The sequence below is a fragment of the Ailuropoda melanoleuca genome, chromosome X (genome assembly GCF_002007445.2).
Source record: "Ailuropoda melanoleuca isolate Jingjing chromosome X, ASM200744v2, whole genome shotgun sequence".
Taxonomy (NCBI): Eukaryota; Metazoa; Chordata; class Mammalia; order Carnivora; family Ursidae; genus Ailuropoda; species Ailuropoda melanoleuca.
In genome coordinates, this window is record NC_048238.1 from 41,891,137 (window position 1) to 41,912,846 (window position 21,710).

At 44.4% G+C, this 21,710-nt stretch overlaps 1 protein-coding gene and 1 long non-coding RNA gene across 2 annotated transcripts in view; both read left to right on the plus strand.

Moving 5' to 3' along the window:
* The window catches only part of LOC117797436, a 131,284-nt gene extending 119,278 nt beyond the window's left edge, over positions 1 to 12,006 (plus strand). Inside the window, exons 2-3 of the long non-coding RNA XR_004622406.1 lie at positions 10,641 to 10,765; positions 11,944 to 12,006. This is a non-coding gene — a long non-coding RNA (uncharacterized LOC117797436). The remainder of the gene's footprint in view (positions 1 to 10,640; positions 10,766 to 11,943) is intronic.
* Positions 12,007 to 18,151: 6,145 nt separating this feature from the next.
* The window catches only part of USP27X (ubiquitin specific peptidase 27 X-linked), a 38,990-nt gene continuing 35,431 nt past the window's right edge, over positions 18,152 to 21,710 (plus strand). The window contains exon 1 of the mRNA XM_034649017.1: positions 18,152 to 18,289. Within this exon, the coding sequence (XP_034504908.1) occupies positions 18,152 to 18,289 (138 nt within the window). The remainder of the gene's footprint in view (positions 18,290 to 21,710) is intronic.

Consider the following 21,710-nt stretch of genomic DNA (forward strand, 5'->3'; position numbering starts at 1 on the left):
AGACTCCAAATGGTTAAGGTGTCAATCTCCCCCAAATTGATCTATAAATTTAATGCATTTTTTAAATAATATTTTTTTATTATATTATGTTAGTCACCATACAGTACTTCCCTGGTTTTTGATGTAAAGTTCGATGATTCATTAGTTGCGTATAATGCATTTTCAATCAAAATCCCAGCAGTATTTTTTGTAGAAATTGACAAGCTAATTCTAAATTTCATATGGAAATGCAAAGGACCTAGATTAACTAGGACAAGATTTCAAGAATTATTATAAAACTATAGCACAATAGTATGGTGTTGCCGTAAAGATGGATAAATGGAACAAAGCAGAGAGTCCAGAAATAAACCCATGCATATACGGACAACTGATTTTTGGCAAAGGCATACAGGCCTACGAGCCAGCAAAGGCCAGCCTGACTGAGGTACCTTCACCAGTTATCTGACTACCAAGGAATATGTACCTAAGTGGAAACTCATCCAAGAGAGAAAAGTCCAGAGCCTGAACACCATCGATGAAGACTGAAAGCACTATTATAAATTGGGGATTGGTGGGCACAGAAAGGGAACTCTGGAAGCTTCTGTATAAGGAGGAGAGAAAAAAGGGCAGTTTCTCCAGGTGATGGAGCTGCCAAGAGCAACAAAACCTTCCTTCCTCTCCATTGTTTCAGGTGAACCACCCAGAAATGCCTACACTAAGTATCAGCTATCTGAATACATGTGAGTGTGTATGCAACTACTAAATGTGCGTGGGTAGTACCTGGAGTTTACAGACTGTGGGAGTCAAAGTTTAAAATGAATTGACATCTTTGTCAATCAGATTTACGGAACTCTCCTTTGCAATCATGAAAACTTCCTTCATGTTTAGCAGGCAATGATTTAAAAAAATTACCTCACAGAATATTTATATTCTCAATCTACTCATGCACTTATTGTACTCCACTGTTGGTCAAGGACACAAAAGAAAAGATCCCCCTCTCACCCACAGCCCAAATCTCTAGCCTCAGTGGCCTCTGCAGCAGTTTCCAAGCATGTTAGGACCTACCAGCTTCCATGACTTAGCTCAGGATGTTACTTGTGCCAGTGCTGCATCCAGCACATATGGGTACTTACACCACATCACCTCTGTGGATGGTGGTCATGGGGTTGCTAAGCTTCTTCTTGAGCTAAAGGATTCAAGGGAACTAGCAGATCCATGAGGCAGCACAACGTAAAGAAAGGAGCAAAGGCAGCGCAATCAGAGGGGTTTAATTCCTGGAATACCTTGCCAGAGGGTGTGATGTCAGGCAAGTTGTAAATACTCTTAAGCCCCTGTTTCTTCATGTAGAATTTTTTTCCTAAAGACATCATTAAGTAGGCAGGCAATAATTCATGAGGGTGCTTGCTGCAGCATGATGATAATCTAGAACAAACGTGTAAGACACATATATGGAAATATATGCATTAAAATGACAAAGAGAAGAGAGGGTTTTTTTTTTTAATGAGACAGAGAGGAGGGGGAGGGGTGGGAGGAAAGGGAGAGACAATCTTTTTTTTTTTTTAAAGATTTTATTTATTTGACAGAGATACAGACAGCTAGTGAGAGAGGGAACACAAGCAGGGGGAGTGGGAGAGGAAGAAGCAGGCTCATAGCAGAGAAGCCTGATGTGGGGCTCCATCCCATAACGCCGGGATCACGCCCTGAGCCGAAGGCAGACGCTTAACCGCTGTGCCACCCAGGCACCCCGAGAGAATCTTAAGCAGGCTCCACCCCTAGTGTGGAGCCAACATGGGGCTTGATCTCACGATCGGAGTTCATGACCTGAGCCGAAATCAAGTGTTGGACACTTAACTGACTGAACCACCCAGGCGCCCCAGAAGAGAGGTTTTTAATGAATGTCTGGAATCCCAGGGTTGTTTCTCAATTCTCCCCTTTCTGACTTAATGGATTTTTTACTATGGGCAGGAATTACTTGAGTAATAATGTTCAACTTTATTATTAAGAATGCAAATTCAGATACTTGCATAGTAACATTTTCTCCCATCAAAATAGCAGAAAAAGAACTAATGTTACACCCAGCAATTGCAAGGGTGGAAGAAAACTGGCCTTCTTGGGGCACCTAGGTGGCTCAGTCAGTTAAGCATCTGCCTGCAGCTCAGGTCATGATCCCAGGGTCCTGGGATTGAGCCCCGAGTTGGGCTCCCTGCTCAGCAGGGAGTTGGCTTCTCCCTCTCCTTCTGCCCCTTCCCCCAACTTGTGTGTGCTCTCTCTCTCTCTCTCTCTCAAATAAATAAAAAAAATCTTTTAAAAAAAGAAAGAAAACAGGGGCTCAGTCAGTTAAGCGTCTGCCTTCAGCTCAGGTCATGATTCCAGGGTCCTGGGATCCAGCCCCGCATCAGGCTCCCTGCTTGGCAGGAGGCCTGCTTCTCCCTCTCCCACTCCCCCTGCTTGTGTTCCCTCTCTTGCTGTCTCTCTCCATAAAATAAATAAATAAAATCTTAAAAAAAAGAAAGAAAACAGGCCTTCTTATACACAAGCTGGAGTGTAAAATGGTCTCTCATATCTTTGAGTCATCTAGCAATACAAATTAAAAGCACTTAAAGCCCTCACTTTCCTTTCATCCAGCAATTCAGTTTTCAGGAATACATTCTAATATGAGAAAGGTATGCTACAGCACAAGAATAAGATGTTCATTCCAATTCTTCTCGTAATAGCAAAAAGTTGAGGAATAATCAACATAAAACACACACATAGACACACGTGTCTGTTTAAAATAGAATCATACTATAGTGTTCTATGCCTTTTTGGTATTGTTTAACTTTAATTAATGGACATCAATATGTACCAATATGTTAATTTATTTAATTCTTCAATGGCTGCAAAACTTCCATTGTCTGGTTTTACTGCAATTCCTCTGAGCAAATACATTACTGAACACACAGACCCTTTCTGCATTCCTACAACTTGTGTATATACTGCAGTCTGCTTGGATGAATATACCTTTAGAATGAATCCCCAAAGGCAGATTGCTGGGAAAGAACACTTAGCGCGTTACTAATTGAGAGATACTGAGAGTGTCAGGAGTTTCTCACGAACCTCTGAACCTGCTTCCTCCCCCTCATCTAAAGGGGTGGGAATGGGTTACACGAGCTGTTGGGGCTCAACACAGACACAACTCGTACACCCTAGCTGTACCCTCTATTTCTTTCCCTCTCCAAGGCTAGCTGCTGGGATTTCTCCCTACTGCACAGGAGGGTGGTGGTTGTGAACAGTAAAGCCCAGGTCTGGTCCGTACTCAGACCCATAGGGGCAGGACCTAGGCCAGAAGACGAGGAGACAGGGAAGAACAGAGTACTCCCCACCACCACCATCTCCCTCTGAAGCACACACTTGTAGTCAGTAGGTGACCCTGAATCTTCCCCTCCTCCAGGTATTGGAAACAGGCTGGGTCATCACCCACTCCCAGTACAGTCACAGCTGCCACCTCACCATGGCTTTACCATGGCCTTGTGTCTGTACATCCCGCTCATAGCTGACCCAGTAGCACATATCACAGTTCTCCCACTGGGTTTTTGGACAGTCTGAAAAGGGCTCACCTTTGGCCCATGTACCACCTGGGCATTGGCCTGGGATTGGACCTTAATACCTGTTCCACTCCAGACTGGGCCCAGTCGCTAGTCCCCATTCTTGATTATCACCTCCAACAATGGTAAATGGGTGGACAAAAAGTCTCTTTTCCCTCTGCTGTGGTGAGGGAGGGGAGGGACAGGAATGGCAGAAAGGGAGGCCTTGTGGCTCCCCTCAGTGGTCCTAGCAACAATGCTATTACTTCCAGGTGTTAATTCTACCCAGAGTTAGATGACCTCATGCTGGGATTTAAATAATAATGACATGACAGTGGGACTGGGCAATTCTTAGTGACTGAATTATTTGTAAGGAGCAGATTTTACTTGTGCCATAAAACAAATAAAATGAAATGATATCTACAATCTTCACAATGATACAGACAAGGGCTTGGGAGTACCTGATTGTCCTTGGTCGGAGTATGAGGTTACCCGGAAGCCTTGCAGCACTGGGCAAATTGGATTTTTTTTTTCAGGTTAGACTCCAAGCTCTCACACAGGCAGGATGCCATCTTCCCAGCATCCTGAAGAAACTTGATCCTACCCAGAGAACACAGTGGCTGCCAACAGACAAAGCACCAAGGTCAGGGAGACAGCTGGGCAGCAGATAGCCTTTCCAAGAGATAAGAGGAAATGACCAAGGGCCAATAAAAGAGCTTACCTGAGGAGAAACATGAGACTGAGGTCAGATCCCACAGTTTATGCTGATTAAAGAGTATGAGACCTCAGTCCTTCTCAAATCTTTTATTTCATACACATGAAGATCTGAGTTGTAGGAACAGCTCCTGATTAGATATTAAAAGTGGTTATCCCTAATTAGTGAGATCAAGGAATAATTATATATTCTTTACACTTGGCTCTAAATTGACTCTAGATCTTGTCTGTATGAGACGGGGGGGGGGCGGTGAGAGGAAGGGAGAGAGGGAAGAAGAGAGGGAGGGATTTCACAATTCTACTTCTGCCACAGGGGATCTTTCTAACTCTCAAAGAATGTGTGCTTCTCTAAAGGTAACCAGCGGTGTCTGGCAATGAAAGACAGAAAGGGTTTTTGGTGGGGGGTGGAGATAGGGAAGGGCAGGGCAAACTCCTTTCCGTCTTGTAGGTATCCACCTACCGTTGTTTGCTGGAAGCAGGAGCAGTGGGCTGCTGTCCTCCTCCTCCCTTCGCCTCCCCTCCCTCTTTCCCTGACAGTGGAAGACCAGACCACCTAGGTGATGGTGAAGCCTTTGGAGGTTTACCAGATGCAGGAGACCTACAACCCTGAGGACTATATTTTATCTGCTGTGTTACCTGTGGAGTACCATGTGTCTTTGGAGCCCTGGAACATGCTGGCTTCAGGAAAACAGTGTATTTGCTGTCCGAGAGGAGGAGGGGGTGAACTTTTCCAAAGCCTCTCTCTTCTTTTGGGATCATGCTACACATAACACAATGCTACATAACCAGCTGTTTCAAGTTAATGACTCATTGCGAGCAGCACCAGTATGACAGGAATCATAATTCAGTATTGGTTTTGATGGGCGGCCACATTTCATTTTCAAATGTGCTGCAGTTTATTTATATAGCAAGTCCATGACCGTTCTTTTATAAATTAAGCTGCTTTGGAAGTCCCATGTATCTAAATCTTTGTTCACATCCAAGACAGTTTCCTTAACATAAAATTTTATTTTTTATATTTTTTAAAGATTTTATTTATTTATTTGAGAGAGAGAGAGAGAGAAAGAGAGAGATTATGAGCAGGGGGGGAGGTGGGGTAGAGGGAGAAGCAGACTCCCAACTGAGCCGGGAGCCTGATGCAGGACTTCATCCCAGGACCCTGGGATCATGACCTGAGAGGAAGGCAGACACTTAACGGACTGAGCCAACCAGGCGCCCTAACAAAATTTTAGAGGTAGAAGTGCTGGGTTACAGGGTGTGCACAAGTTTTAAAGCTTATATATTCAGATTTATCAATTCTTTTCTTTACACTTTCTGGATTCCTCTCATGCTTAAAATGGCTTTGCACACTTTCAGAGCCTAAAAGCTTTCACACATCCCTGGGGAGACTAAAGATTCTCTTGAGGGACCCTGGGACAGTGGCACTGAGGAGAAAATTTGGAGGGTCAATTGGCAGGTGAAACGCAGGGCTGGGAACAGTCCTAGACACACTAAAATATTTTGGGGGTGGAGAAGGGAAGGATGAGTCTTCCAGGACTTGGAAACAATGCCCTGCTCCAGGCGGGGCAGAATCTCTACTTGGTTGGGGAAGGTTGGATCCACAGCCTACCTGACACACACATCACCGTGCATACCCACAGGTGTTATTACACATACCTCCAAAGTGTGGGATTGGCTGGTGAAGCTGACTCCGCAGAGGTTGTGTTTAGGTGGCAACGGCAGACAGACACCATTTTCATTCCCTTTCTGATTCTCCAATAGGCTCTTTGCTGTCTCTCGGCAAGCGTAAATGTGAATAGGTGTGAATGAATGAGTGTGAGGGGGAGCCAGCAAGACTCAGATGGACCAAGGCAGAGAGACCTGTAGTTTCTGAGAAGGAAGTTCCTCCAGGTTGTCATCTTTCTTATCAAAGGTCCTGTGGCTGCCATGGCCCTCATTGTGGTGGAGCCAGGACAAGGGAGGACGGTGGCTTGCAAAGGGGTCAGAAGAAGTTGGGGTGAGTCTTGGGGATATTATTTGAGATACCTGGGTGCCACAGGCACCGGGTACTGCCGACAAAGGGCAGATCCGGGAATCCTCAGTGGGGTCCCGGATGAAGGGATGAGAAAGCCCCACCCACGCAGCACGTGCAGGATGCAGTGTGCATGCCCAGTGCCGAGCACTTTCCCATCAGCCGTTGGTGTGGGGGCGTGCCCAACGTGTTTGGGTGCAGTGCCGTGCAGGTCTCATCTTACTGTATGGATTCTTTCTCGCTAAGACTCAATAGGTAGGTCTCCAGATCAGTCTGTGTAGAAGTTTAAATGTGAGTGTGAGGAGGGAGCCAGTGGGCTTTGGGGGGTCCGGACGGTGTAGTTCCTGGCTTCCCAGGCGAAAAGCCCCCAAGGTCTTTGTTCTTACAGACGTTGCCGCCACCATGGCTCTTGTCACGGTTGAGAGCAAGTGAAGATGGTGGGCTGTGGAGGGGAGGGGGTCCTATGAAGATGGGGCAGAGCTTGGGGCATCATTTTATGTATCTGGGTCCTGGAGGCACCAGAACTGAAAGAAGGCAGATTTGGGGATTTTCGGTGCGGCCCTGGGTGGGGGGAGGGGAAGCCGTACCGCCTGGCATGTGCTGAGGCAGTGCGCATGCCCAGTGCTCGTGCCTTCCCATCAGCCATTGATGTGGGACGTGTGCAAAAAGCTCTGGGCGCAGAGCTGTGTAGGTCGCGTTTTTCTGTCTGGATTCTTTCTCACTGAGACTTGATCATTCTCCCAGGAGTTTAAGTGTGAGTGAGTGAGGAAAGCGAGCTTCAGGCAGTTCAGGGTGGTATAATTCCTTGTCTGCGAGGAGGAAGGTTCTTGAGGTAATCACCTTTCTCTTCATACGTCTTGTGGTTGCCATGCTTTTTGTCTTTGTTGGGGGAGCTGAGACAAAGGATGGTGGGCAGGTGGGGGGGGGTCAGATGAAGATGGGGCGAATCTTGGCGATGTGAGGTGTCTGGGTCTTGGAGGCACTGGGAACTGCCGGTAGAGGGCAGATTCGGGAATTTTCGGTGAGGCCTCAGTGAGGGGGCAGGAAAGCCCTTCCCCTACGACTCTTGTAGAATGCAGTGCACATCCTCAGCGCCCAGCACTTTCTCCTTGGTGGTTGGTGTGGGGGCGTGTGCAACGCGTTCCGGGTGCTGAGGTGAGCAGGTCCAGTCTTACCCTGGGGATTTTTTGTCACTGAGACTCAATCAGTACGTACACAGATTAGTCTGCCCAGGGGTTCAAGTTTGAGTGAGCGTGAGGAGGGTGCTGTCTGTCTTTAGTTGTGTAGGGGCAGTGTGGTTCCTGGTCTCTGGGGAGTAAGTTCCTTGAGGTCCTTATCCTCCTCACAGGTATGGCCACCATGGCCCTTGTGGTGGTGGGGCTGGGAAAGGGAGGATGATGGGCTGTGGATGCGAGGGTGCCAGATGAAGATGGAGGCCGTCTAAGGGGTGCTATTGGAGGCTTCTGAGTCCTGGAGGTACCTGAAACTGCTGACACAGTGCGAAATTGAGAATGGTCAGTGGTGAGGTGGACAGGGCTGTATATTACAAAATTTCTTCATAGTGGGGGGTCCAATTGTGAAACTAAATCTCTTTAGGAAAGTTGTAGGTCTTTTTTCAAGTACTAGAAGGTCCCTTGTCTACCAAATTGCTGTGAAACAAAGGTTTTGTAGACAGCCGAATTGATGTGATTGGAAAATAGGCAGTTGTTATTAATTCAAGATTTATATTGGAAATCTCAACAAATGTAAAAAAAGAATTTATAATCAGTAGGTGGCCATGAAGATAGTCCAGTAGAATTATTGTTTTATTACAGTGTTCAGTTAACAATTTTCTACTTTCAGTGAGAAATATGAGTGCTCGAGTAAGATCAAGATCTAGAGGAAAGGGAGATGGAAAAAAGCCTTCTAAGCTGGACGAACCTGGGGTTGTGCTTTAACGTCTTACTTCTATTGGCAGAAATAATTTTTTATGAAAAACCATTGAAAAAGTTGTTGAACCAATATAGATCTATTGTTTAAAGGACTTCCTTGCTGAGCATGGGTGAAAAATTAATCCCACAAGAGACCGAGCAAAAAGACTTACATTCTGTTGTTGCCTGGATATGTAAATTGAGACTTTCCTATTGTACTTATTAATAAACAAATAACATCTCAGAAAAGATTAAAAAGGTTTCTAGAATTATTGGTCCTTGCAGATAATTCCTTTCTTAGAATATTTTCTGTATAGAAAGAGTAATTTTATTGAATACTTACAGAGAAGAGCATAGGAAAAATTCAGATTTGTGGTTAATTACCTCCGTGTAGTATGTATATTTGTGCCTTCTATCATTATGGTATTATATCCATACTCTTAATTTGCACCTGCCCTCTCCCAAGGCTAAGCAACCAGGTAAAAAAACACCACAACGAAAGGAACCACCAACTGAGGATACAGATATTGAGCCTGGACAAGAGAGAGAAGAAGGAGCATGTGTGGTTCAAGGTGAAGAGGGGATGGAGAAACATGCTGTATTTCATTTATGAGGTTATGTTAGTAATAGAGATAGATAAAGGGTTCCCTGAAAATTGGCTGGAAACCTGTTTGGTAACGGGAAGGTATAGTTGCAGCTGACTACAGTCCCTCTCTGATAAGTTTTTCTTTCAGCACTTTACCATCCCATTTTTTAAATTATTTGGCATGCTTGGAAAATAACAATTCTTTCCAAGGCTCTATATTAGCAAATCAAGGAAAACAACAGTAAATTTAGATAGAATTTACACTACATCCCTAGTTAAATCTGGCCTTTTTTGAATGCTGTTTTCTGGGCTGCTTAAGTCGTTGCATCAAACATTTAAGCAGACCTAGATATATTTTTGTTAGCTCTTAGATTGTAATTTTTGAAAATCACAGAGAAACAAAAATGTGAAATCCTTTCTAGTTGCTGTTAAAGTCTTCAATATTTTTGTTTTCCTGAACCATAATCTAGTTGTCACATACTCTTTTTTAAATTGATTTACTTTAGAGAGGGGCACGTGTGTGAGTGGGGAGAGGGGAAGAAGGGGAAGAGAGGAAGAGAGAATCTCAAGCAGATTCCCTGCTGAGTGCAGAGCCCGATGTGGGGCTTGATCCCACGATCCTGAGATCATGGCCCAAGCTGAAACCAAGAGTCAGATGCTCAACTGACTGAGCCACCCAGGTGCCCCTAGTTATCGCATACTCTTTTTTTTTTTTTAACTTTTTACTTAGAAAAGATTTAAAGTTTACAGAAAAGTTGTAAGAAAATACAGTGTATTCTAGGGGACGCCTGGGCGGCTCAGTTGCCTTCGGCTCAGGGTATGATCCCAGTGTTCTGGGATCGAGCCCCACATCGGGCTCCTCCACTGGGACCCTGCTTCTTCCTCTCCCACTCCCCTGCTTGTGTTCCCTCTCTCGCTGGCTGTCTCTATCTCTGTCAAATAAATAAATAAATAAAATGTTTTAAAAAAAAGAAAATACAGTGTATTCTTCTACCCTCTATCTCAGTTCACTAATTGCTAACCTTGTGCCACATAATCACCCTTTCTGTAGATAATAATACACATATTATTACTGCTAAACCATCTGAAAGTAAGTTTCAAATATAACTCTACTCTAAAAGTAATTCAGTATCTGTTTCCTAAAGAAAGGGGGATATTCTTTTACATAACTCTAGTACAATGATCGAATTTAGGAACTTTAACATTAAGAAAACATTATTATCTAATATATAGTCTGTTGGCTTAGTAATATCCAGTTTTGTCAGTTGGCTTAGCAATATCTTTTTTACCATTATTTTTTCCTGATGCAGGATCCAGCCCAGAACCAGCCGTTGTATCTAGTTGTCATCTCTCTTTGGACTCCTTTTTCCTAGAAGTGGACTTTAGTCTTTGTCTTTCATGATTGACATTTTTTGGAGTCCAAACCATTTGTTTTGTAAAATGTTCTTCAGGTTGGGTTTGTCTCATCTTACTATTTGTAATGACCTTTTTCAGTCATTTATTGGGGCCTGTTTGGTGGCAGGTAATGTACTAGATGCTGAGGATAAAAATATAAATGAGAGAATGATTTCTGTCTTGAGCTCACAGTCTTGCTGGAAATTCATGTAAACAAATGGCTGATCTAATAAGTGCAATAATACAAGTGTATATAGGTTACAAAGGTGACAACTAAGTGGTCTTTAAAACATTAGAAAAGGAAGCACTTCACAGAGGAGATAATATAAGAAACACAACTTCATTTTCTAGCAGAAAACTTTTTAATGCTCATTCCATTCTTATACATCACATTTTTTACAGTACTAAACTACTGAGCTTTATTTGATAACATTAATTTGTGGTTTACTGCCTGCGTTAATAATTGTGTTTATTTATTTAAGAACCTGAATTGGAAGGTGAAAGCCAGGAAGAGTGTCTGGAAAAGACCGGGGTGAGCGTGGAGATGGTCCTGATGTGAAAGGGAAGACTCCATCTAAGGTAGCACCTGCTAAGATTCAAGATACAGGTAAGTTATCCGTTAAGAATACAAGGCGTGGGGTGGTTCTTTTTGCAATGTTATCATACCTTTGTAACAAATCAGAAATATAAAGTTTATTTGAAAGGTAGTTCAGACATCAAATGTTTGATTCAAAGACAATGCCAGAGCAAAAAAAATAAGTCAAAGCCATGTCGTTGAATTATAAAATATGGAAGTAGTATTACTTTGGAATAGAAGTCTTTTGAAACCCAATGCAAGTGCTCAAATACTTTTTAAAGTATATAAATTATTTAATATACCCAAGTACCATTTGGGTATCTAAACAACACAGTAGTATTGATTTTCTTTTAATTTGCCTAAACTGCTTCTCAAAAATAACTATGTCTTTTAGATACCCAAAAGTAATATGGATCTCTTTGTTTTGGCTTTTATAGGTTAGTTTATTGATTTTTTTTAATTGTGAGCTCTGCCAATGAGAAATGGTAATATTTTCCTTCACATTTTAATGTCATCTATGATGGTAGTGGCTTATAATTAGTATGATCTATAATTTTTTTTTAGTGACCATGTAATTATCACCTAACCAGGACACTCTTGAGAGTTAAAGGGAGTGCTATTGACTGCTTTACACCAGGACAATAGGTGCAAATGAACAAAATGGCCGCCATACTATAAATAGACCATATAAAGGTTGAGCTAGATCAGCGAAATAGTTTTGCACGAGAGAGACAAACCAAATGGAATAATGTCCTTTGCCCTCTTTAGTTAAAACAATTCCAAGTATGACATCATTATTTTTGCTAATATGGATAATTAGAAGACTCTTTGAAGTGAATGAATTTGAATGACACTGGGTTTGCTTGTTTGTTTGGCTTCTTGGAGTTTCTACTTGGTTGGTTTTCTTTTAACTGAAATCACTGGAATATTTTGCTCCCTGCTTAAAATTATCTTTAAATAAGCTCGTGGAATTTAATCTGTTCTGGGTTTGAGAAATCTGTGTTTCTTCATACACCAAAAAGAGTGATGCATTTAAAAAGTTAGTGCCTATATGCCTGCAAATGTACATTAGCATAGAAGTCTATGCAGCGATTAGGGCTCTGTTTCATCTTATAAAACCAAAGCTGTAGTGTCCTTTGTATACTGTTGTTATTGTCCAAGTAAAGTTTTGCTAAGTGATGTACCCAGCTGTTACGTTTATGTTTTAGGTGATAGGCAGTCATAAGTTAAAAAGAAGAGAAGCTGAAGCCACGCATACAGTTTGTTACATGGATAACTTGGCTTAAATTCTCTCAATAAAGATTTCAAGTTTGCTCTGACGTCGTCGTACATATCTTTTGTTAAATCTGTTCATAGGAACCTGATATTATTATAAAGGGTATCTTAAAAAAAAAACCTGTGTTCTATTTAGAGTTGGTCTACAGAAGGGCTGTTTGTTTTTGTGTAATGATTTTGTCTGGCGACTTTGCCAAGCTTATTCTGATAGTGTGTCTCTACATCGTTTCGGATTTTCTACGTCCACAGTCATACCACATGCAGATAATAACAGTGTTCTTTCTTCCTTTTGAATCTTTATACCTTGTAGTTCTTGTCCTTACTTTATGACACTGGCCACATCCTTTCAAGTACAACGTTGGATAGAAGGGATGTTAGTAGACATTCTTGTATATTCCTGATTTCTCTTTCAACGTTTCACTATGATGTATACTATAGATTTTTAAAAATTAGGTATCTTCTACTAGATTAAGGAAGTTCTTTTAACTCCTAGTTTGCTGAGAGTATTTACCATGAATATTTGTTGAATATTATCATGCACTTACTTTGCATCGACTGAGGTGATCTTAAGAGGTTTTTTCATTAATCTGTTAATGTGGATTCCTAGAATAAACCCAATTTAAGTCATGATATATTGTCCTTTTTATGTATTGTTGGATTCCCCTCTGTAATGTTTTATTCAGGATATTTGCATCTTTGTTCGTGAGTGAGATCGGCCCGTACTTTTTTTGTGTACTCTCCGTCTTGTGCTTTGATATCAGGTTATTCTGGCTTCAGAAATGCAGTGAGGTATATATCTTCTTTTTTCTGTTTTCTGGTTAGAGTTCATCTGACTTTGGAATTATTTCTTAAATGTTTGATAGAATTTGTTAGTGAAACCATCTGGGCCTGGAGTTTACTTTTTAGGAAAGTTTGAAATTAGTGATTTAATATTTTCTATTTTTTGGTCAGTTTGGGTTTTATTTTTATAGGGCTTTGGCCACGTTATCCAAATTTTCATTACAGAGTTGTCCATAATATCCTCTCATTATTCTCTTAATGTCTGCAGGATCTGTAGTGATGCTGTCATTTTAATTCTTAGTACTGATAATTTGTGCCTTCGCTCTTGCATTCTTAACCAGTGTCATCCGAGGTTTACCAACATTACTGTTTTTTTTTTTTTTCAAAATAAACCAGCCTTTGCCTATGCTGATCCTGTTCTGTTTTTGTTCTTTATTTTATTACTTTTGTCTCTCGCCTTTATTATTTTTGTTCTTTCTCTGTTTAATTTGCTGTTCTTTTTTCTAACTCCTTGAAAAAATGTTTAGCTCACTAATTTTCAGCCTTTAAAATGTACACTTTTAAATTACAACATTCTTCCTCAATGGGGCTTTAGCTTCATCTCGCAAGTTTTGATATATAGTATATTTGTTATTTAACCCAGAATATTATCTAATTCTCATTCTGATTTCTTTGAACCATGGACTACTTCTAAGTGTATGCCTTAATTTTTAAACATTTGAGCATTTTCTGTCTTTTTGTTATGCAGCGCAAGTAGCTGATGATAAGAGACATAGCTAAAACATAAGAGTTAAGAAAATTTGAAAGTAAAAGGATGGGCAAAAGATCATCTGCACGAAATAGCTAAAATAGGCTTTCAGATAAATAAACATTACTAGAGAATAAGGGATATTTCATGTAGAAAAATTCAATTTGTCAGGAATATTTAACAATTTTAAATATGAACGTAATAGCCTGGGCTTCAAAATGTAATGGAAAAAAATGGCAGAATCACAAGTAGAAATCAGTATCAGAGTAAGCAGACAAAAATCAGTAAGGAAGGGTATGTAAGATTTGCACACCGTGATTAATAAATTTTACCTAATAGAAATAGATAGAACTGTGTATTCAGCAACTGAATGCGTAGTCTTTTCAGTGTAACTGTTCAGTCAGAGGATCTATGCTGTATATTTCAATTCTTTGAAATTTTGGGCATTTTTATGGCCCAGGATATGGTCAGTTTTTGTAAAAATTGCCTATGTGCTTGAAAAGATTGTGTATGCACTTGTTGAATGTAGGTTACATATGCTACTTAACTTGGTGTTCCCATCCTGCACTTTAGTGCTGTGGTCCCCTTGCCCTGACAAGGCAAGGACCCTTGGTCAGTGGCTCAAGTCCTGTGGCCTTTCTCAGCATCCACTTGACCTATAGGAAACGAGTTCATTCTTGCCATGTCATATAGTGGTGGTAGAGCAGGTCCTTACGCTGTGGTTACTTTCTTCCCAGCTGTCCCAGGCTACTCTACAAGCCTTTCTCTTTGAAATTTCTCCAGGCAAAAACCAGGCTTCAGTCTCCAGGGGATACACTTTAAGCTCTAAGAACTTGGTCATCACACTCCATTCTCACTGCAGCACTGGAATGGGTCTCTGATTTTCTATAGCTCAGAGCATACAGCTGGTGAGATGCCAAGTCTTCCTTTCTTAAACACATTCCAGATGTCTTTTAGTGGCTTTCTCAGATCTCCACGCACTTGATTTTAATTGAGGTGGGTAACATAACCTCTCCTCCGACTCAGAGTAGGGATGCTTTCTTTCACACCAGCTTCCACTGAGTTGACAACCCACAACTTAGGGATTTTATTTTCAGTAGACTTCTTTAAGGGGTTTTCAAACTAATAATCCTGTTTTTATGTAGACGGCTTAGGCTAGCATAATGAGGAAATATATTTTTCTCATCTCTGTAAAAAGTGAGGTTACTTATTGCCTATTGTCCTGTTGTTAGTAGGCATTTGGATGCAATGAATTTAGTAGAGTGGTATAAATTTGAAATTCACTAAGCATGTAAAAGCTTTTGAAGCCATGCATCCCCAGGAACTCACCTAGGGAGAGGTCATATATGGAGAAGAGAGAGCCACAGGCAGAGTCCTGGAAGAATTCAGGTTTGAGAAAAAGGACTACCAGAAAGATAGTTAGAAACTAGGTGAGTGTGGTATCAGGGAAATCTAAAGGATATAAAAGTGTTGAAAGAATTAAGTGGTCAACAATTTAAAGTGGTGAGAGGTCATGCAAAGAGGGTATAGGAAATTGTTAATTTGGCAAGATGCATGTCAGCAGAGACCTTGATAAGAGCTATTTTCATGGGAGGAAGAAAGCCTGACTGAAGAGGATCAAGGTGAAATGGGAGGTGAGTAAATAGATATGGTGATTAGAAAATGTATTTTGAGGAGTTTTGATGAGAGGAAGAAGAGATGGAAATTTAGCTAGGAGGCTGGCATGAGGCAAGGAGGGGGTATTATTTTTTGATTGAGTGATATTAAGGCAAGTTTGTGTGCTGGTGAGAAGGGTACAGGAGAGGATGGAAGACCTTGATAAGGCCATAGGGATGGGATCCAGGCACAAACGGAGGGGTTGGCCTTGGATAGGGACAGGGACACCTTTCCACAGTAATGTGGGAAGGCCAATATTGGAGGACTGAAGGAGAAATTTCTGAGAAGAGATAAGATTAGAAAGCAGACTGGGGGGGGGGTGCCTGGGTGGCTCAGTCATTAAGCGTCTGCCTTTGGCTCAGGGCGTGATCCTGGAGTCCTGGGATCGAGCCCCACATCAGGCTCCTCCGCTATGAGCCTGCTTCTTCCTCTCCCACTGCCCCTGCTTGTGTTCCCTCTCTCGCTGGCTGTCTCTCTCTGTGTCAAATAAATAAAATCTTTAAAAAAAAAAGAAAGCAGACTGGGGACTTCTACTTTTCCTTTTATACCTTTCTATGATTTTTGAATTTTTTATGATTTTATTTATTTATTTGAGATAGCAAGAGCAGGGGGCAGAGGGAGGAGCAGACTCCCCTCTGAGCAGGGAGCCTGATGCGGGGCTCGATCCCAGGACTCCAGGATCACGACCTGAGCCAAAGGCAGATGCTTAACCGACTGAGCCACCAAGGCGCCCCTATGATTTTTTAATTTTTTAAAAAAGATATTATTAGAGCACGAGTGATGGGGAGGGGCAGAGGGAGGAGGAGAAGCAGACTCCCCCACTGAGCAGGGAGCCTGATGCAGGGCTCGATCCCAGGACCCTGGGATCATGACCTGAGCTGAAGGCAGTAGCTTCACCTACTGAGCCCCCCAGGTGCCCTGATTTTTGAATTTTGACCATGACTAGATCTTTTTCTAAAATGATAAAGATTTATTAGATTGGAAAAGTATTTTTATTTTGTTTTTATTTTTTTAAGTAGGCTCTGTGCCCAGTGTGGAGCTCATCACAGGGCTTGAACTCAAGACCCTAGGTGAGATCAAGAGTTGGACACTTAATCGACTGAGCCACCCAGGTGCCCCAGAAAAGTATTTTTAAAGAGAAGTTTGTGGTCACTTACTTTGCAGCCATCTTGTGGGTAAGGGAACATGTGAAACCCTCCTAGAAGAAACTGCAACTCTCACATGCTTTCCTTCCTTGCCCAAGGTGCAACCAGGCCTGACGAACAGCTAATGGAGATATTCCACCTGGGTCACATTGAGATCCTTAGAGGCTCAGAGCCTTGAAAAGATTATGATGGAGTGTCCTCCTTCCCATTCACCATATGTATTTCATGATAAAAAAATTGATGGTAGGGACATGTGGGTGGCTCAGTCTGTTAAACATCTGCTTTCAGCTCAGGCCATGGTACCAGGGTCCTGAGATCGAGTTCCACATCAGGCTCCTTGCTCAGTGGGGAGTCTGCTTCTTCCTCTGTCGGCCGCTCCCCCTGCTTGTGTGTGCTCTCTCTCCCTTTCTCTCTCTCTCAGACAAATAATCTTAAAAAAAATTGATGGTAAAATGGGGCGCCTGGGTGGTGCAGTTGGTTAAGTGTCCGACTCTTGGTTTTGGCTTGGGTTGTGATCTCAGGGTTGTGGGATTGAGTCCCGGGCCAGGCTCTGTGCTCAGTGAGGGGTCTGCTTTAGGATGCTCTCTCTCCCTCTGCCCCTCCCCTGTGTGTGTTCTCTCTCTCTCTCCTTTCCTCTGTACCCCTCTATTCCCTCTCCCTGTCTAAAATAAAAATTGATGGTAAAATTGTTGTATTTTTCCCATGGTGTTGATTTTGCTGTTTCTTTGAATGTCAAATTCAGGTATCAAAATGTTTGTATTGATCTCTTCCTCATTGCCAGGGGTCCCCTGTTTGGCATTTAGGGTGACTGAGCACTGATTCCAGTCTTTCCATTGAACATGTATCCTTCCCGGTCCATCACCTGGTCCTGGATTGCTGTAGATGCAGGGAAATCTAGTACAACCTGGACACCATACTCTGTTTCCATGTCTGTCCTCCGGGCGCAGGAGAGAGGTGCACCTGGATGGGACGGTCCTCCTAAACTAAGTACCTCATGACCACAGGGAACCAATTTGAGGGTTTCATTGCAGGCCACAAGGGCAGGGATCTGTTGAAAGGATGCTGGGGTGCCTCAAGGAATTGAAGCCAGAGCTGGCTCAGGAAGGGGAGGCATCAGGCAGCTCTGGGGTCCTTAGCTGTAGTCATTGTGCCCTTCCTCCATTGTCTCTGGTGTGTAGAACAAACCCGCAGAGCATGGCAAACGTGGCCCCCCCCGTCTGTCTCTTCACTTGAGGGGCTTAACTCTCCCTGTACCCTGGCAGAACCAGCACAGAGCCAACCCGGCAGGAAGCAGGCATCCTGTCCTCCTTCAGGTTCCTGATCCTGAGCACCCAGTCCTGCTGCTAACCCCAGGAGGCCGAGGCACCACCTCCTCCCTGCTGGAAGGGGCCAGGCTGAGGGGCGATGTCCGGTGCTAACCAAGCACAGCTCCGCTAGGGTATACTCAGGCGGCACAGCCCCACGAGCCAGCCAGTGTCTACCGGGCCGAGGCCAGCCATCCCAGGACTCAGGGAACGGACTCTGCCGAACACACGCTCCTTGATCTTTGAGCACGGGCTATGTGCTTCTGAGCTCCGTCCTGCCTCCCTGGGACCAGCACCTGTGGCCACTTTCCACAAGTGCCAGCGGTCCTCAGTGCAGCAGCTCTCCGAGGCCCTCAGACCCAGGCCCGCCCCCTCCCCCTGCCAGCAGCTCCACTACACGAGCTGCTCCCCGGGGGGGGGGGCACTCCCCCCTGCTGCCCACCTGACCCCGGGCTCTGCCAGACTGGAGGGTCCTGGGGCGGTGTCTTCCCCTTTCTCAGCCGTAGGCATGGCCTTGTCGTGCCTTGTCCCTCCCGCTGCCCCCTGGGTGGCTCAGCGTTTGCTGGGCCAGAAGGCCCACCGCCAACTCCTCATCCCACCCGCCAACTCCTCCACCCCCCCGCGGCCTTGGGAGCCCGAGGCGGAGGTGAGCAGGACAGATTGCGCAGAGCACCGCTGAGATGTGCAAAGGGACGGGCCTCCTCACAGCCAGCAGCCTGGGGGAGCTCTGCCCCCTCGGGATCTGGGGTCCGGGCCTGTCCGCAGGGTGGCCCTGGGGCTTCATCTTTCTCGGAAAGGGCAGAACCTGGGGTGGGAGGGGAGCCGGGGACAGGGCTGGGAGCAGGGCTCAGCTGCGGAGGTGATGGCCTATCACGGTCTCTGACTGCTCCTTGGGACCTGGCCTCTCAGCGCACATTTCCCAGCCCCAGAGACGTTTCTGGACATGGCTATTCCTCTGTCCCTGGCCCCGCAGTGCTGGGGGAAGCTGCTGGACGAAGGGAAGGACGGGGGAGGAAGACCAGGGCTGTACAAGGGGTTGCAAAGCCTGTAGTCCAAGAATACGGCGTGGGGTACAAGGCCATCTCTCCGCAGCGGCCTTTGCTGAAGTGCAGTGGACAGTGGTCTGGAAGAGAATCGAAGAGCTGATTTGGCTCTTGGTTCTACTTAAAAGCTGTGTGTTGACCTTTAACATGTAGCTGATCCTGTTTGAGTCTCAGCCTTGTTGCTTGTAAAATGGAGAGGATGCCTACCTTACAGGGATTCCATACAGACTGAGACAAAAAAAAAATGCAGTGTGCAAAGGAAAGAACTAGGCCTGTCCCAAAGGCACTGTGAACGTTGGTTGTATCCAAATCTGAATTCTCTCGAGGACCAGGGCTAGAGGCCAGGATACACCGGAGGTATGGGCCAACCCTGCCTGAGAACCAGCCACAGACTTCCCTCGCCCTGGGTCGCATCTCCCCATTCCCTGCAGCTTAATGACAACCTTCCTCCCCAGTGCTCACTGTCACCTGGGCCTCCAGCGCAGCCAACTTGCTCTTTAGTGCACGTGTGAGTGCAGCCACCGTCACACCAATCCCATAAATGAGTTCCTCGGCCAAAAGCAGCCCCAGGCTGCACCTGATGGCCAAGATGAAGCGCCAAGCAGAGATTCAGGCTGTAGCACAGCGCGTGGGATGTGAGGCTGTGTGTATGTGTAGAATATATGTATAAAAGACGCTTGCATGTTCATTTTCTGTGAATATCAAAGAATAGCCAGTTTTCATTTCTGTGAAAATCTATGGGTGGGTACCCAAGAAACTAACAGTGGTTATCCCTAGGCCGTGGAACTGAGCTCGTGGGCAGGGAGGAGAGAGGACTTTCAGAATTTTTACCAGTCATTACCATTTGAGTGTTTTTACCAGGTGCATGTGTTACTTTTATAATGAAGAAAAGTTGAAATCAAAAGATACAGATGAGCGGTGCCTGGCTGGCTCAGACAGTAGAGTGTGTGACTCTTGATCTCGGGGTTCGGAGCTCGAGCTCCATGTTGGGTATGGAGCCTACTTGAAAATAAAATATTATGAAACAAGACCTAGATGATAAATTGATATTTAGATATAGATGATAGCTAATGGCATATTGGATGGATATACTGGATGGAATAATGGATGCATGATATGTCCATTTGAGCTGGAGACAGGTGAACAGGTTATGTCCGTGTCTCAGTTTCCTCACATATGAAATGGTACCTATTTCATAAGATTATTGTGAGGATTAAGTGACAACCCATTAGAGCTCTTGGAACAGTTCCTGACACACATTAAGTGCTCAATAAATGTTCTCTTTACTGTGATGGTGGCGCGGGGTGGGGGGGGGGGAACGACTGGCTGGCTTGATGTGATAATCTCTTTCGCCATCTTGTGGTCAGTGTCTGCCATGCAGGAATAGCGATGCCAGTAAGGCCTGTTTTCAAAGGTCTTTGTAGGTGAGCGTATGAGTTCAGGCCTTAGTGGGGTGGTGAACCTATGACTTTTATTTTTTTATTTTTATTTTTGGGGGGAACCTGTGACTTTTAAAATAGGAAAAGAGTTGAAGTGAATAAACAACTTTATAAATAGGCAGGTGAGACTTTATAAATAGCTAGACGAGGCTTCCAGTCCTCTACTCTTTACCCATCTTTGCTCTTAGATCCAGATCCCCAGCCCTGACAGTGTCAAGGAGAAACGGTCCACTGACTGGTTCTTGTTTGTTTTTGGACTCTCTTTATCCATCAGACTTCTTAGTTGCAAGCAACAGAACCCGTTCTAGCTTCTTGAAGCAGAAAAGGGGTTTTTGGGATCTCCTGGGTGTCTCAGTTGGTTAAGTGTCTGCCTTCAGTTCGTGTCATGATCCCAGAGCCCCAGGATCAATCCTAGCGGGGAGCCCACTTCTCCCTCTGCCCTTCACCCCACTTGTGCTTGCACTCTCTCTCTCTCACACACACACTCTCAAATAAATAAAATCTTCAAAAAAGAAAAGGGATTTTTGTGAATGGCTATTAGGCAGAGCTCCAGAAAATCTCCAACAGGGGACAGCATCTGGCTTGGGGGGCTAGACAGCCAGAGCTTGATGCAATCCCACCTATTCCAAGGACAGGCATTGCTGAGATGAACCTCAGGACGGTGCCACTAGGACACCTCCTACACGTGCTGTGAGAACTCGGGATCTCTAGTCCCGCTCTACGATTTTCACCGGGCATGGATTCCCCTGGAAAATTATCTCCTCACTTGTTTCTCTCTTCTGCCTCTGATGGGAGGAGCCTAGGGCTCACACCTCTCCCCTACGCAGAGTTCTGCTTTCCACCTTGGGGAGGCAGGACTCTTGACGCAGGGATTCCAGAAATTTAGAAAGGCTACTCAGAAGAGGCCGAGTAGGGCAGGGGGCACAGTTCTGCCGCCAGGGAGAAGATATTGAGCACGTGTGTTTCAAAATCCCATGTCCCTCCCTTTCTAGCAATAGGTTCTAGATACGGTCCAGGCACTGTTGGTGATCTAGGTCTGTCTAACTCTGTTAAATTCCGTATTTATTAACCAGTACTACCAGATGGGAGGATTCTTTTAGGCTGGACACTTCATAGGGGTAGGGGCCGTGTCTGTCTGGTTTATCACTGTATACCCCAGCAGCTAGCTTGGTGCTTCAATCCACGAATGAAGGGACAAGTTAAGCTGCTACTTTCCTTATGTAGTTGTAAATTTTCACTGAGACTTAGGGCCCCTACTCTCAGGAGAAGCCCAAGGGGTACCGTTTTGGGAATGTCTTGTTAAGTAAGAGAGATCAAAAGAGGGGTAGCTTCCCTTGTACCAAACTACGAGTTCATGTAGGGTTTCTTTCTTTTCTTTTAAAGATTTTATTTGTCAGCACAAGCAGGGAGAGCAGCAGGCAGAAGGACAGGGTGAGTGAGAAGCAGGCTCCCTACTGAGTAAGGAGCCCGATGTGGGCCTCAATCCCAGGACCCTGGGATCATGACCTGAGCTGAAAGCAGACGCCCAACTGACTGAGCCACCCAGGTGGCCCCATGTAGGGTTTCTGACTCCCCTCCAGGAGGG